Genomic DNA, 14013 nt, shown 5'->3' with positions numbered 1-14013 from the left:
AGCCGCCCGTCTTTGTAAGGAGACCACTGAGACGAGCGGGAGCGCGGAGCTGCAGCCTCTCCGCTGCCCTGACTTTTTAAGAAATCTCAATGAACTATTTGTAAGGAATCACTGATCCTGCCTGCAAGCTTTTTGCACGGCAAAGTCATCGATCAGTGTTCAGTGAAGATCACATTTTAGATGCGATCTTGACTTTTTTTTTGTCTTACATTATATTTTTATAGATTTTGTTATAATCATGGTGCTGGGAAAGGTGAAGAGTTTGACAATAAGCTTTGACTGTCTTAATGACAGCAATGTCCCTGTGTATTCTAGTGGGGATACCGTCTCAGGAAGGGTGAATTTAGAAGTTACTGGGGAAATCAGAGTAAAATCTCTTAAAATTCATGCAAGAGGACATGCGAAAGTACGCTGGACTGAATCTAGAAACGCCGGCTCCAATACTGCCTATACACAGAATTACACTGAAGAAGTAGAATATTTCAACCATAAAGACATCTTAATTGGGCACGAAAGAGGTAAGTTTCATTAATATAAGTCATTATGCTGATTTTCTTTGCAGAAATACCTTTTCCGTTTTTGATGTGGTTCTACTCCTGGCACGATAACAGCGATTTCCTAAAGGTTAGCAAAGTTGGAAGATTCGGATTCTCCTTGACGTTCACCGTGTGCTCAGCCGTGGTGCATGCAGGCATCTGCAAAGTGACGGCAAACTGCACTTAGCCCGCTACCTCTGTACCGGCTTGGTCTGTGCCATACGCACTTGGACTCCATTTGCACCTTACTTAGAAATTCAGCTGGAATTCGTCTCCATAATTTTATTAATACATTTTCAAGTGAATTGCAAAAATCTGCAGCCCAATATCGCCCTCCCCCTTTTACTTTCCAACCTCATATCTAAAAACTGAGCTCCAGTGGAGAAATGGAGTAACATTTTAAAGGTTAATGGATGTATTTCATTTTAATAATTAACATGCAAAGGACTTTTAAACACTTGATCATTATTCTTTGATAAACGGTTACTGTGGCTTATTTTGACATATGGTATCAACACCCCACGTGTTTTTCCTCTATTCTTTCCAATTCCTTTAGAAATTTACACCAAGCATTCTTTATTTTAAAGCATACTGTCTATCATTGTGGTAGGTATTAAGTCGGTTTTAGAAGCCATCCAGGGTCAGTAATTTTCTTTTCTGAGAATCATGTCTAACTTTGGAACGTGTATTCAATGAAACCTATGCCAGTCAGATGGAAATGCAAAGTATAGGGCACACTGAATTTAATTTTTGGTTATAAGAGGGAGATAAAGGGTTGTCAAAGGGAGAAGGGGTCCTGAGATTTCCAATCTATTGTTTAAATGGTTACATTGTGGAAATATAGGAGACTCTAAGCTTGTTTTTCTAAGTTTCCACCCTTTGTTAGAAGCGGTTCAATCCTGTTTCGGACCAGTTCTGGGGGGTGGTGAGGAGGGGCGCTCGTTCTACTCTCAGCAGATTGGTTACACGCGTCAGGTGGTGGCGATGACTTAATTCCTAGCCCAAGAAGAATATAATGTTAAAACTGGTTATGTAATTTTTGTGCTTCTTTTTAATGCAGTATTTAGTTCAAATGATAACGATTTTCCAGAAAGAATTAAGAGGCATGTTTTTACCTTTTTAAATATTAAAAGTGTACAGCCTGGGGAAAGCGCTAATTGAACTAAGGCACTTGAGAAATGAAGGATGCTTTGAGTTAACAGCTTGAAATGTATCATTTTCAAAATATTAAGATGAAAATCAGTTTGGGGGATTTTCATATTTAACAGAGATACTTTGCATCCTTGAAAGGATTTCTCAATTTTCCCAGGCATTATTACAGACAGGAAATGCAAATGCCTAATGACAGTCCTGGTATTTGTTAAAAAGCTGATACATGAGTTTGGATTTGATCCTGTCTGGATATTGCTGCTTTCTCAAAAATGGATGAGAAGAAACAAAGGTTTTTCTTTAAGGAGTTGAGACTTGCAGTGAGGGGGTGGGTAGAACAATGAGTTGTGGGGACAGTTTCATTAGTTGCATAATGACTTCATGGTATAAAGACCACGGGTCCCACCACCCCCCGAGATACCCCTCAACCCCTGCAATGCTTGGACGAGCTCTCAGCCTGGAATAGTTTCAATGACTTAAAACTGGGAGCTCTCAAACTAGCCTGGTAACTAAGGCCCCGCCCCGGCAACCGGCGATAGGCGGAGCCGGGTTTGTTAGCCTGTTGCTAGGGCGATGCCAGGCGCTGATTGGATTGGGCGCGGGCGGGGGGGGGGGGGCGAGTGTGCTCGCGCCGCTGGGCGAGGCTTGGAACCGGCGTGCGCCGGTAAAGGTCCCTCCAGAGCCGCGCCCCCGCCCGCCCGCGCGGGTGTCCTCCCGTCGCCCCCGCCCGGCCCGCACCCCCAAACGAAACGTCCTGCGGTGTCAAAAGCGTGGAGGGCAGCAGCCCCTGCCGGCCTCACGGGTGCCCAAGGGCCCTGGGCGCAACTTTGGTTAAAAACCCTACGAAGAGGGAACTTGGGTGCGGACGGTCAGCGCGACCCCTCCCCAAGGTGCAGGAGTCCGGTGGCGTCTGCGGGATGCGCGGCTCCTCCGGGGCTCAGACAAAGCGTGTCTGCCAGCCTGCCCCGTCGCCAGGCCGGCTGCCTCGACTTGACCTGCGGGGGCCTGGGCGCGACGAGGGTCTCCCCGCGGTCCCCATTGTTCCCCGCGCCCCCGCCCCGGCGCGCCTCGCCCGGGCTGCGAGGTGTCAGGGTGGCCCGAGCCAGATCGAACCGGTCGCCGGCTGGGGCGTGGGGAGCGGAAGCGCGCGCGAGGCCCCGCCCCCGCCAGCAGGATAGGCTGCGCGCGCCGACGTATGCCGGATGTATAGCGGGCGGGCGGGCCGGCTGGGATCTGCTCGCGCCGGTTTAGGCCGGTCCTCTCCTGCTCCGGTCTAGTTCTTGATTGACAGCCAGGCACTTGTTTACCACGGCGGCGGCGGCGGCTCAATGAGCCTGCTGAGCTGGCACAAAAAGGAGCCGCGGGGAGGCGGGGAGCCCGCGGGGCCCCCTGCTCGCCGGATAGTTTTTTGGGTGCTGAAATTCGTGCAGGGACGAGGGAGATGGTGTTTAGACATAGGCTTCAGTAGGATTGGGGATGAAAGTGTCGACGTGTAGATGATTTTCCCCCTCCTTTGATGAGGGGAAAGCATCTTGGTGTGTGTGTCTATTCAGGACTTTGATGGGGAAAGTTAAATCATGAGTTTTTCTCATTCTGGGGGCTAATTATAAGGGCCTCTCCACCCAGAAAGCCAAATCGGACATCTGTGTAATTATATTACCTAGTCAGAAAGCTAAGTGAGTAACCCAGTTCCTCTCCTAGATTTTTGGTAACACATTTCTTTCCAAAAAATAAAGCATTTGACACCCCCTCCACCCTAGAAAAGTTTATAAAATGAAAGGTCTTGCCTTTTTCCTACCAATTCGGGACTACCTAATTATATTTCATTTTCAAGGCTGTTGAACAATACTGTTTCCTTGTAAGCAAGCACCTTCCAAATTCTGTCCTTTGTAATTAAGTAAAATAATACTTTGTATAAATACAGATGTGGGCTATTGCTTAGATTGGATGTTGTGATCATACTAGGGCAGTAAATTATATTTAGCTATGAAACTGACATTAAAGTCACTTCATTTTTATTATTAGATTTTTTTCCCCCAGCCCTGGAGAAGGAACCCAGGGGCATTCTACCTCTAAGCTACACCTTCAGCCCTGTTTTTTATTCTTTATTTTGAAACAGGGTCTCACTGAGTTGCAGAGGGCCTCACTAAGTAGCTGAGGTTGTCCTCGAACCCATATCCTCCTTTCTCAGCCTCTGAATGCTGGGATTACACATGTGTGTGAACACACCCTACTATTCGTCCAACATTTTCGACAAAGTTTTCTAGTAGTTTTGGAATTGCAACATGTTTATTCCACTCAATAATGTCAATTTTATTCCCACCACACTGATTTGTACATGGACAGTTTTCATTTTATATATTACGGGGTTTGAGGGAGGTGCAGGAGAGTAGGTTGCTGAGAGTCTTGGTAAGCTGCCTTGTATCTCAGCCTTTCAAGTACTGCGATTATAGGCGCACACCACCATACCCAGCACATTATGGTCTTGATAATGATTTTTTTAAATAAACAGGAACAAAGATAGAGTATGATTGAGACTTGAATCTTTCGTTGAGTACATATAATATTAGACAAGGATGTTTTAACGTGTAGGTCAATTTTCATTTTTAAAATGCCTTTAAGGTATAATTATTACCTCCTCTTTATAAGGCAGATGAATACTTAGAGTTTTTATTTTATCCAGAGGAAGTGAGGTTAGAATTTGGATCTCATAAGCCTCTGAAGCTGTGGCCTCAAGTATTGTATTAGCGGCTTTAAAGTCATGCCACCCTGAGTTATGTAAACATTTAATGACAATTTTTTTGTTTCTTTTTCTCTTTGTTTTAGATGATGATAATTCCGAAGAGGGCTTCAACACTATTCATTCAGGAAGGCATGAATATGCATTTAGCTTCGAGCTTCCACAGACGTAAGTATTTCTAAGTAATTGGCATTCTTCATAAATATCCATTGTCAAAACCAGTCTTAAAATGAAAGGTTCTTAATTTAAATATTCTAGTTTAAAAAAACCCTTTTCATTATAGAAACTTGCTAGAGGAAAACAATATATTAAACAAGAAGCTATTTTTTAATCTAATGTGGCAAAATTATAGAAAGTAAACTCAATTATTAGGATTCTGTCCCCAATTTTTCTTGCAGTACTAAGGTTCGAACCCAGGGGCGTTCTACCAATCCCCAACCATATTTTTTATTCTTTGTTTTGAAACAGGGTCTCATTAAGTTGCAGAGGCCTTCACTAAGTAGCTGAGGCTGGCCAGGAAACTGCAATCCTCCTGCTTTTGCTTCCTGAATACTGGGATTAAAAGTGTGAGCCGCCATGCCCAGCTGAAGTGATATTGTTTAGATATGAATTCATAGCTTCTATGCAAAGAGCTAGTAGGAAGGTCACATAAGATGCTTTTACCTGGACTTAAAAGGAAGCATCCATTAGGGAACCTTACTGTAAAGCTTGGAATCTACTATTTTTTAACTCATACCATATTGTTGAGAGAGATTATACAAACTCTATTTTCTTAACACCTTTTAACAGATAATAAAACTTGCAAACTGGCACTTATACTGATTGTTCTGGAGAATAAGTTTAGATTATATAAGCATTTACTCTGTGCCAAATATATGTAATTCTTTGTTAATTCTAGTATTTAGGTATACAGAGTTCATAAAGTGTATTTTGTCAGAGTATTGAATTTTAATTATAAGCCAGAGTCATTTAATGTGAACTCTTGAAGGCAAGCATTAAGTGTAAAATATAGAAGTACTGCATTTTACTTTTCTCCTATATAAGTTAATGTGGAAGTCTAACATGTAAAAAATTACTTGTAAAGCAACAGTGCTTCTACCAATCTAAGCTAGTACTCTATCTTATAACTGAACATTGGGTATTTTTCTAATTATCAAAAAGATAGTTACTTAAAGCCTTTTATAAGTAATGAAAATCTGACAGTTCAAAAACAGTTCCAATTCTAATTATATAAGTATTTTCAAAAATTTTTTTAGAAAGTAAAGTTAGAAAACAGAGAATTAGAATATGCAGTGTAAAAGCAGTTTTTCAGAATCTTAGTGGACTAAATGAAATGTGAAATTTTTGAAACTATAAGTACTATTCTAGGCCTTCTCTAGACCTCAATTAATTGCTATAAAAAGAGGTAATAATTCCTAGTTAATGAGAAATGAAGCACAATAGGGAATTTGGTCTGAATATTTAACTGGTGTCTAGAATTTCTCAATAGAAATAGTTAAGCCATTCTTAAATTTGTTTTTAAATTCTTGAACTTTTCAAGAATTGTTCTTTATACTTGATAATTTTGCCACTAGCATTAAAAGTAGCTCCTTCTTAGTTTAAAGGAATTGTATTCTTCTGGCTTTTTAAAGCAAAAAAAAATTATAACATTTATTATTTATTGTTATTTGGAAATTCAAGTTTTTTTCCCCAGCGACTTATCCCTTTGGAAAAATTTTTAAATGATACTATTTTATACCTTGTCGGTACATAAACAGTACAATATTGTTAACACTTCTATCCTGACCTACTATCTAATTCTTTGAAAGAGGTGTATAAGATTAATATATTCACCTTTATATTCTGCACAGACCGCTTGCTACCTCATTCGAAGGCCGACATGGCAGTGTGCGCTATTGGGTGAAAGCCGAATTGCACAGGCCTTGGCTTCTACCAGTAAAATTAAAGAAGGAATTTACAGTCTTTGAGCATATAGATATCAACACTCCTTCATTACTGGTAAGAATGGACTGGATTCTTCATTCTTCATATTTGGCATATAAAAACTAAATAATTACCTCAATGATGCAATCTTCATAATTTTAAAATAATTTATTTTAAAATTTAATAAACATTTTTTACTACAATCAAGAGCTCACAAGTTAATAAAGAATATGCTCCTTTTTACATCATCATAACTTTAAATAAATTTAAAAGTAAGAGCAATATGTGGTATGACAACCCTATTCAGAAGACAATAATAATAATAACCAAAAGAATTAGATCTGTTCCCTGGATGATTTTAGTGGCAGAGGAACAGTAATGTTATTTATTGTAAGACAGTATCACTTACTTGGAAATAATCACAATCTGAAATTTGTACTGCATTACATTATTCCAATTAGGGATAGTTGTTAAAATGATGGGGAAATTATTACTTTCTTGAAAAAAACATAATTACTTTTTTTAATGAGTTATTTTATTGCATTTATAAAATTCAAATTTGATTTCAAAAAACGATTTGGTTTTAACAAATGGTAACATCTTTAAATTACGAATTAACCTAAAAAATGAGCAATTTTACTTTATAACATGATTTTTACATTCTCAAACAAAGATGTTAACATTTGGGATTATAACCAGGTTACTTTCTATGCTGCCTTTCCTTAAGGTAGTTTAAATGGAATTTGGAAAGGGTTTTTTTGTTTGGTTGGTTAGTTTTTAATTACTGTGTATATAAGCAGGTAGGCCAAAACTATGATAATGAGGTAGGGTCTTAAGCCTTGGCCCTTTTTTCTTTGAATTAGATAGAAATTTATTGAAAGACAAAGGAAATGGTATAAATCAGAAACCAGTAGTTAGAGAAAACAGTATATTTGGGTACGTGTGTAAAAGTGACATCATTAACATTTTTCTTTTTCTCAAATTGATTTCTTACAGTCACCCCAAGCAGGCACAAAAGAAAAGACTCTCTGTTGCTGGTTCTGTACCTCAGGCCCAATATCCTTAAGTGCCAAAATTGAAAGGAAGGGCTATACCCCAGGTATGTGTGAGGTTGATTCCACAAAAAGCAAGCGTTCTTTACTTACCGTGTTCTTTACTTAGCTTTGGTTTATAAATTTAAAATAACATACTAAATTCTCATCTAGTATATAGTTTCTTTTCACAAATTTGATTGTTTCCTTTTTCTTATAGCTACTGTAAATGAGTAGTTGATTTTTTTTTTTTTTTTTTTTTTTTTTTTTTTTGCGGGTCTGGGATGGAACCCAGAGGCATTTGACCTCCGAGCAACAACCTCTGCCCAATTTTTTATTCTTTATTTTGAAACCGGGTCACACTGAGTTGCGAAGGGCCTCACTAAGTAGATGAGGTTGTCCGCGAACCGCGATCCTTCGGTGTCAGCCTCCCAAATGCTGGGATTACAAGCGTGCGCCACCACGCCCAGCTTGAGTAGTTCATTTTATGACTCTAAAGAAGTTATTTAATTCCAGGCCAGTTTTTCATTCTTGTTAGTTAAACTTTTTAACTTTAAGAATCTGCATTAATCTGGATGCTATAGTGCATGCCTGTAATCTCAGTGCTTAGAAGGTTGAGACGGGAGAATTTTAAGTTCAAGGCTAGCCTCTACAACTTAGGGAGACCCTGTCTCAATAAAAAAAAATGGAAAGGGCTTGGGTATAGCTTCTCTGGGTTCAGTCTCCAGTAGTGACAAAAAATTTTTTTAACTCTACATTTTTTTTTTTTTTAACAATAAATACAATTTTCTCCTCTTTAGGTGAATCAATTCAGATTTTTGCTGAGATTGAGAACTGCTCTTCCCGAATGGTGGTGCCAAAGGCAGCCATTTACCAAACACAGGCCTTCTATGCCAAAGGGAAAATGAAGGAAGTTAAACAGCTTGTGGCTAACTTGCGTGGGGAATCCTTATCCTCTGGAAAGACAGAGACGTGGAACGGCAAGTTGCTGAAAATTCCACCAGTCTCGCCCTCCATCCTCGACTGTAGTATAATCCGTGTGGAGTATTCACTAATGGTGAGTATAGATTTTAAAAGGGCTTTTTCAGTCTTAAAGTTATAGGGATATAATTTTGTCTTAAATCCAGGATTTGACGTGCATATTCGCTATGTAGCGAAATGTACAAATGCATTTGAATTTTTACATAGTTTGAATTGTAACTGCTAATTTTACCTCATATATAAGTATAGTATACAATTTTATACATGAAAGAGAAACTTTTAATTTATATAAGTTAAAAAAATGAAATAAGCCGGGCTTGTAATCCCCGCGCTTGGGAGGCTGAGACAGGAGGATCACGCAGGTTCAAAGGCAGCCTCAGCTGGCTTAAGAGACCTTGTTTCCAAATGAAAATATATAGGTCTGGGAGTGTAGCCTGGAGGTAGAAGGCCCCTAGGTTCCATCCCCAGTACCACAAAAAAAAAGAAAAAAAGAAATAAATGGGGACCTCAACTATTACTGAAATCAGGTTTGTTTTTGTTTTTTTTTTTTTTAAGAAAATCATATATGGCATTCTAAACCTAGAATCTCATTTCATTGTTTAGGTATATGTGGATATTCCTGGAGCTATGGATTTATTTCTTAATCTGCCACTTGTCATCGGTACCATTCCTTTGCATCCATTTGGTAGCAGAACCTCCAGTGTAAGCAGTCAGTGTAGCATGAATATGAATTGGCTTGGCTTATCCCTTCCTGAAAGACCTGAAGGTAATTTTATAATATGTATTTAAAGTTAAGTCAGTAGTAGTAGTAAAAGTATTAAGAATCTTATTTTGCTTTTGATATTTTATGACCCTAGATAAATATTTATCTTTCTCTAAAGAGAGTAGATGTACCCCCAATGTTAAATTTAGATTGTATGTCTCCCTAGCTTTAATTACCAAATAATTACTATTTTACCTTGACTTCCTTTTTAATACCTACTATTCTGTGTATCTTGACATGCATAAGAACATGTTGTTCGAATTGCGTGTATCTTTTTCCTTCAGCACCACCCAGTTATGCAGAAGTGGTAACAGAGGAACAACGGCGGAACAATCTTGCCCCAGTAAGTGCTTGTGACGACTTTGAGAGGGCACTTCAAGGACCACTATTCGCATATATCCAAGAGTTTCGGTTCCTGCCTCCACCTCTTTATTCAGAGGTAAGCACCAGCTCAAATATGAAGTAGTCTAGATCTCTGGAAAACAGCAGTGCAGACTTTTTTTTTAAAGCAGCTAGGTCTTGATTACTGTAATAAAAGAACAAATAACTTAGAACAGCAGTTAACCAAGTTTGACACAGAAGTAAGACCGTTCACATTTTACTGGAGAAATAGATAACCTAATCTCATGTTGAATCATTTGTGTTTTTTAAGGAATAATTTTTTTATATTCAAGCATTAGTAGACAAAGTAGCATTTTTTAGGAATTGATTAAATAGCTAGAATTTATCTTAACTCATGATCTTTTTATAATTTAATTCTTGCTGGGTTTTTTTTTTTTTGTGTGTGTGTGTGTGTGTGTGTGTGTGGTACTAGAGATTGAACGTAGTGGCATTTTACCTCCGAGCTACACCCCAGCCCTATTTTTTATTCTTTATTTTGGAATAGGGTCTCACTAAGTTGTGGAGGGCCTCACAAGTTGCTAAGCCTGGCTGTGAACCTCCTATCTTAGCCTCCCAAGTACTGGGATTATAAGTGTGTGCCACCGTACCCAGATAATTTTTGCATATTTTAGCATTTTTAATTATAGGAGAAATAGTATATTCCATAATAACTTTTTAAATAGCATTCTATACTGATACACTATTTGTCTCATGATGATGGCCACGATGCACTTGTGTGTTAAATAAGCCTTATACTTGGGAGAAGCTCATAGACTGGTGAGATAAACTTACTAGCAATGTTAAGAGTACACAACTCATTTGAGGACTAACTTATTGTTAAGGATCAGAGAGGCATCTCCGCAAAGGCGACTGTTAAGGTGAATCTTAACAAATAAGTAATCCCCCAAAAGTAGAACAACTCAGGCAGGAAGAACCCTAAGTAAAGGCAAGGAGGTGGAAGAAAACAACCACAATTTAGGATTTTTCAAAGTGACCAGAAACTGCAGTTCACATTTTGAGGACCTTTGAAGTTGACCAAAATAATAATATGAATAGTGAGAATTCACTTCTTTTGGTTATTGTAGTTCACAAGAACGTTTTACAATTAAATATTATAATACTTCATAATCTTAAAGTACACATGATGATAAGATTGCTTTTACTCTTAATCATATTGTCCCCTTTGTCCTTAACACCGTAATTGGGAAAGTCAGTTTTTCTTTAATTGTGATAACATGTGATCCTCTTCAGTGATTATAGGATATTCAGGATTGGTTCTTCCAACTCTGTGACTAGGCCTACTTTGTCCTGTTATTCCAGTTCATAAAAATTTCTTTAGATGCTAAAAACTATTCTGCCACTTGTTCAAATTGTATTCAAAGCCAGATGTGATGGGGCATTACTAGATGTAATCCCAGTACTTGGGAGGCTGAGATAGGAGAATCGCCAGTTTCATGACAGCCTCAGCAAGTAGTGACACTCATCAACCAAAATAAAAATAAGTTAAAATAAAAATAGGGCTGGAGGTATAGCTCAGAGGTAGAATGTCCTTGGGTTCAATCCCCAGTGCTGCAAAAAAAAAAAAAAAAAAAAAAATGTGTTCTACTACATTTTTATTCTGACATTTCTGTCTTGTTTATTAAGTCTGACATTCTGGCTTGATTTGAGGATTCCTGGCTGTCGGGAAGCATTTTTAAAGATTGGAAATCTAGTTAGAATTCATTTTTTACTAATTTGTCATAAAATTCTGCCTCCTTTCAAAATAAACTTAAAACTTTGAAGATTCTAACATTGGCTCAGGGTGTGATTTAACTAAGAGTTATTTGGCATTTTTTTCCTTCAGAAGTGAATTTCACCTAAAGCTTCTGAGGTGCTTTGAGTTGTCTCATTTAAATGCAAGTGCATGGCCAGGCGTGTTGACACACATGTGTAATCCCAGCATTTGGTTGGGAGGCTGAGACAGAAAGATCATGGTTGGCAGACAGCCTTGGCTACTACTTATGTGAGGCCCTTTGCAACTCAGTGAGACCTTGTTTTAAAATAAGGAATAAAAAATAGGGCTGGGGGTGTAGCTCGGGTTCCATCCCCTGGCTTCCATCCCCAGTACCACACACACACACAACAACAACAACAACAACAACAACAACAACAAAAAGCAAGTTGGATGGGTCTTGATCTTTTAGTGAAAGAAATAAATCCAACAATTTGCCTTTTTGTATCCTTTTGCTTTGTACCTGAAAAGCAACAGAAATACCCTTAAGTGTATAGAGAATACCAGCACCCTTCCATCCCAATGTTGTATTTCAGATATGAAAAGGGAATGAGGCAGAATTTGCTAGTGAACTGTATGTGGCCTTTCTTGATTACAGTCCTTGACAGTACTCAAAAATCTGTTATTTGATGCATTCTTCGTAGACCTCATTAAGACTAAAATTTTTCTTATTTTTTTCTAGATTGATCCAAATCCTGATCAGTCGTCAGATGATAGACCATCCTGCCCCTCTCGTTGAAGGAACACTTGGATGAATCAAGTTGATATGGGTTCCGAACTGTGTCTCTTCCGGCTGAGGACAGAGAAGTATCTTGGAGACACGTTTTCAGAGGAAGTGGAATTGCTTTTGCCCAGAAAAATGGCAAATACATGAGACAAGCAGTGATCATGCTTTAGAAGCCTACAACAACATTCTGGGACTGCTCCAATATGCTTGAAGATCTAAGCTTTCTCTTTTAAAACTGGCACATACTAAGAGCAGTCTTCTTAGCCTATGGTCATACGTGTCAAGACACCATGTTGTAAAGAGGGATGATTTCCTTCTTTTGATTTTGAAAATTTGCACATGCTCAATGCTTACATTGTGCGGTTCGATATCACTACAGCTTTTTTTTTTTCCATTTAAGCCAGACTCTTGATACTCTTTTAAAACTTGCTTGTGATCAGCACAACAAGGAACAAAAGAAAGCTTTGAAAAAACTTTAACATGAAAAAAACGCACTGACATTTTTTTTTTATTTAATATAGCCTGGACTTTACCTGCGTATGCACACGCTCAGAATTGTCCTACTAGGCTGACCATTTATCACCTCTTCAGCTTGGATCCTATTGTGGATTTATTTACAAACATCAAATGCCTTCAAGCCAATCCTTTTTGCTGTATGTTTTGCAGCCTACTGTAGTAGATAACGCAACAGATATGTGAGGGGGGGAGAGATGGGAGGAGGAAGCTAATAGAGACCTTGTCAAGATTGTATACCTTCTTGGTTTCTTTTGAGAATTTGTTGCCTTTCTACTATTACAGCAAAGCAACATTTTGTTACTGACTGCCTAAAATCACTTAATCTCAGGTGAACGCATCACTTGCCAAACTGTTGGAATGCTATTTGTGTTTTGTTGCACTGTTATTTTTTGTTGTTGTTTTTGTTTATTTGGTTGGCTTTTTGGAGAGGGAAATTTGGAAACGGGACATACACAAAAGTGATAACCCACCCACATCCCCTTTTTATCATTGAATACGAGAAGAAACGAGCAGAGCTAAGAATGGGATAAAGGCAGTATGGCAGGCACCTGCGAAGAGTTAAGGGCTGTTGCTCTTAAAAATTATTTTTATTATTATTTTAAAAGTAATAGAAGTTTTCCAGTCACTGAGGAAAGGAGGGGAAAGTGCATTTATTTTTATACAGAGTTACTTAATTACCTCCAAAACACATATGTTGGAAATCATTTTTGCTGATAAAGATTAAGCAGGACTGTGTACATTAAGGTTGTGAAACCTGCCCAAGTTTGACAGAGTATGAAAACCCCAGTTTATTCCAAAAGCAAATAACTTCCACAGTGTTAATCACTTGAATGTTTGCTGGGATTATAACTGTTTTATAGGGGTGGGTTGTTTTTTTAATGAAAATTATTTTTCCATTTATCTAAAGAACAATTTACTATGAGAAGTCACTCATTTTAAGTATATAAAGATAAAAGCAATCACATCAGTAAATTTTTTTTAAGATGATTTTCAGATGGGTCACAACAAATATACCAGCATTCATGGTAACATTTAAAACTGTATTTTCCGATGTACTGATAGGTATACTGATTTTTTTTTTTTTAAGAAGGAATCAGCTCTTAATATTTTTAATAAAAATCAGCATCTCTGATGTTGCAACATATGTGTGATATGGGTGTTATATCTATCTTGCCATTTAACCCCACAGTTTAATAAAGTGGCTGAAAATAGTAACTCTGGCTTGGTGCTTGACCTGGTTAAATACTGTCTTAAAGCTTCATATAAAATAAATAGGCTTTTCCATAAGTGGCCTTTAAGAAAACATGGAAGACAATTCATGTTTGAAATAATGCTGACAGGGTGAAGAAAGCCCAGTGTAAAAATGAATCGCGTTTTAAGTGATTCTGTTAAAGGGTTTGGGCTCCCGTAGCAAACTAATACTAGATAATAAGGAAATGGGGGTGAAATATTTTTTTATTGTTGTTAAAAATCATTTTGTGAATGTCCCCCTCAG

General features: G+C 38.2%; 1 protein-coding gene across 1 annotated transcript; it reads left to right on the top strand.

The window, feature by feature from the left end:
- Positions 1-238: 238 nt before the first annotated feature.
- On the top strand, positions 239-12014 carry ARRDC3 (arrestin domain containing 3; the record flags this gene model as incomplete). The annotated part of the gene is made up of 8 exons (XM_080716534.1): positions 239-518; positions 4512-4593; positions 6276-6423; positions 7345-7447; positions 8180-8436; positions 8964-9126; positions 9408-9562; positions 11958-12014. The coding sequence occupies 8 exons, from the start codon at positions 239-241 to the stop codon at positions 12012-12014; spliced, it is 1245 nt and encodes a 414-aa protein (XP_080572660.1).
- Positions 12015-14013: the final 1999 nt, after the last annotated feature.

The sequence above is a fragment of the Muscardinus avellanarius genome (genome assembly GCF_963383645.1).
Source record: "Muscardinus avellanarius genome assembly, chromosome: 1".
NCBI classification, from domain to species: Eukaryota; Metazoa; Chordata; class Mammalia; order Rodentia; family Gliridae; genus Muscardinus; species Muscardinus avellanarius.
Note: the sequence above shows the minus strand (reverse complement) of the source record. Positions and strands in the feature narration are given on the sequence as shown.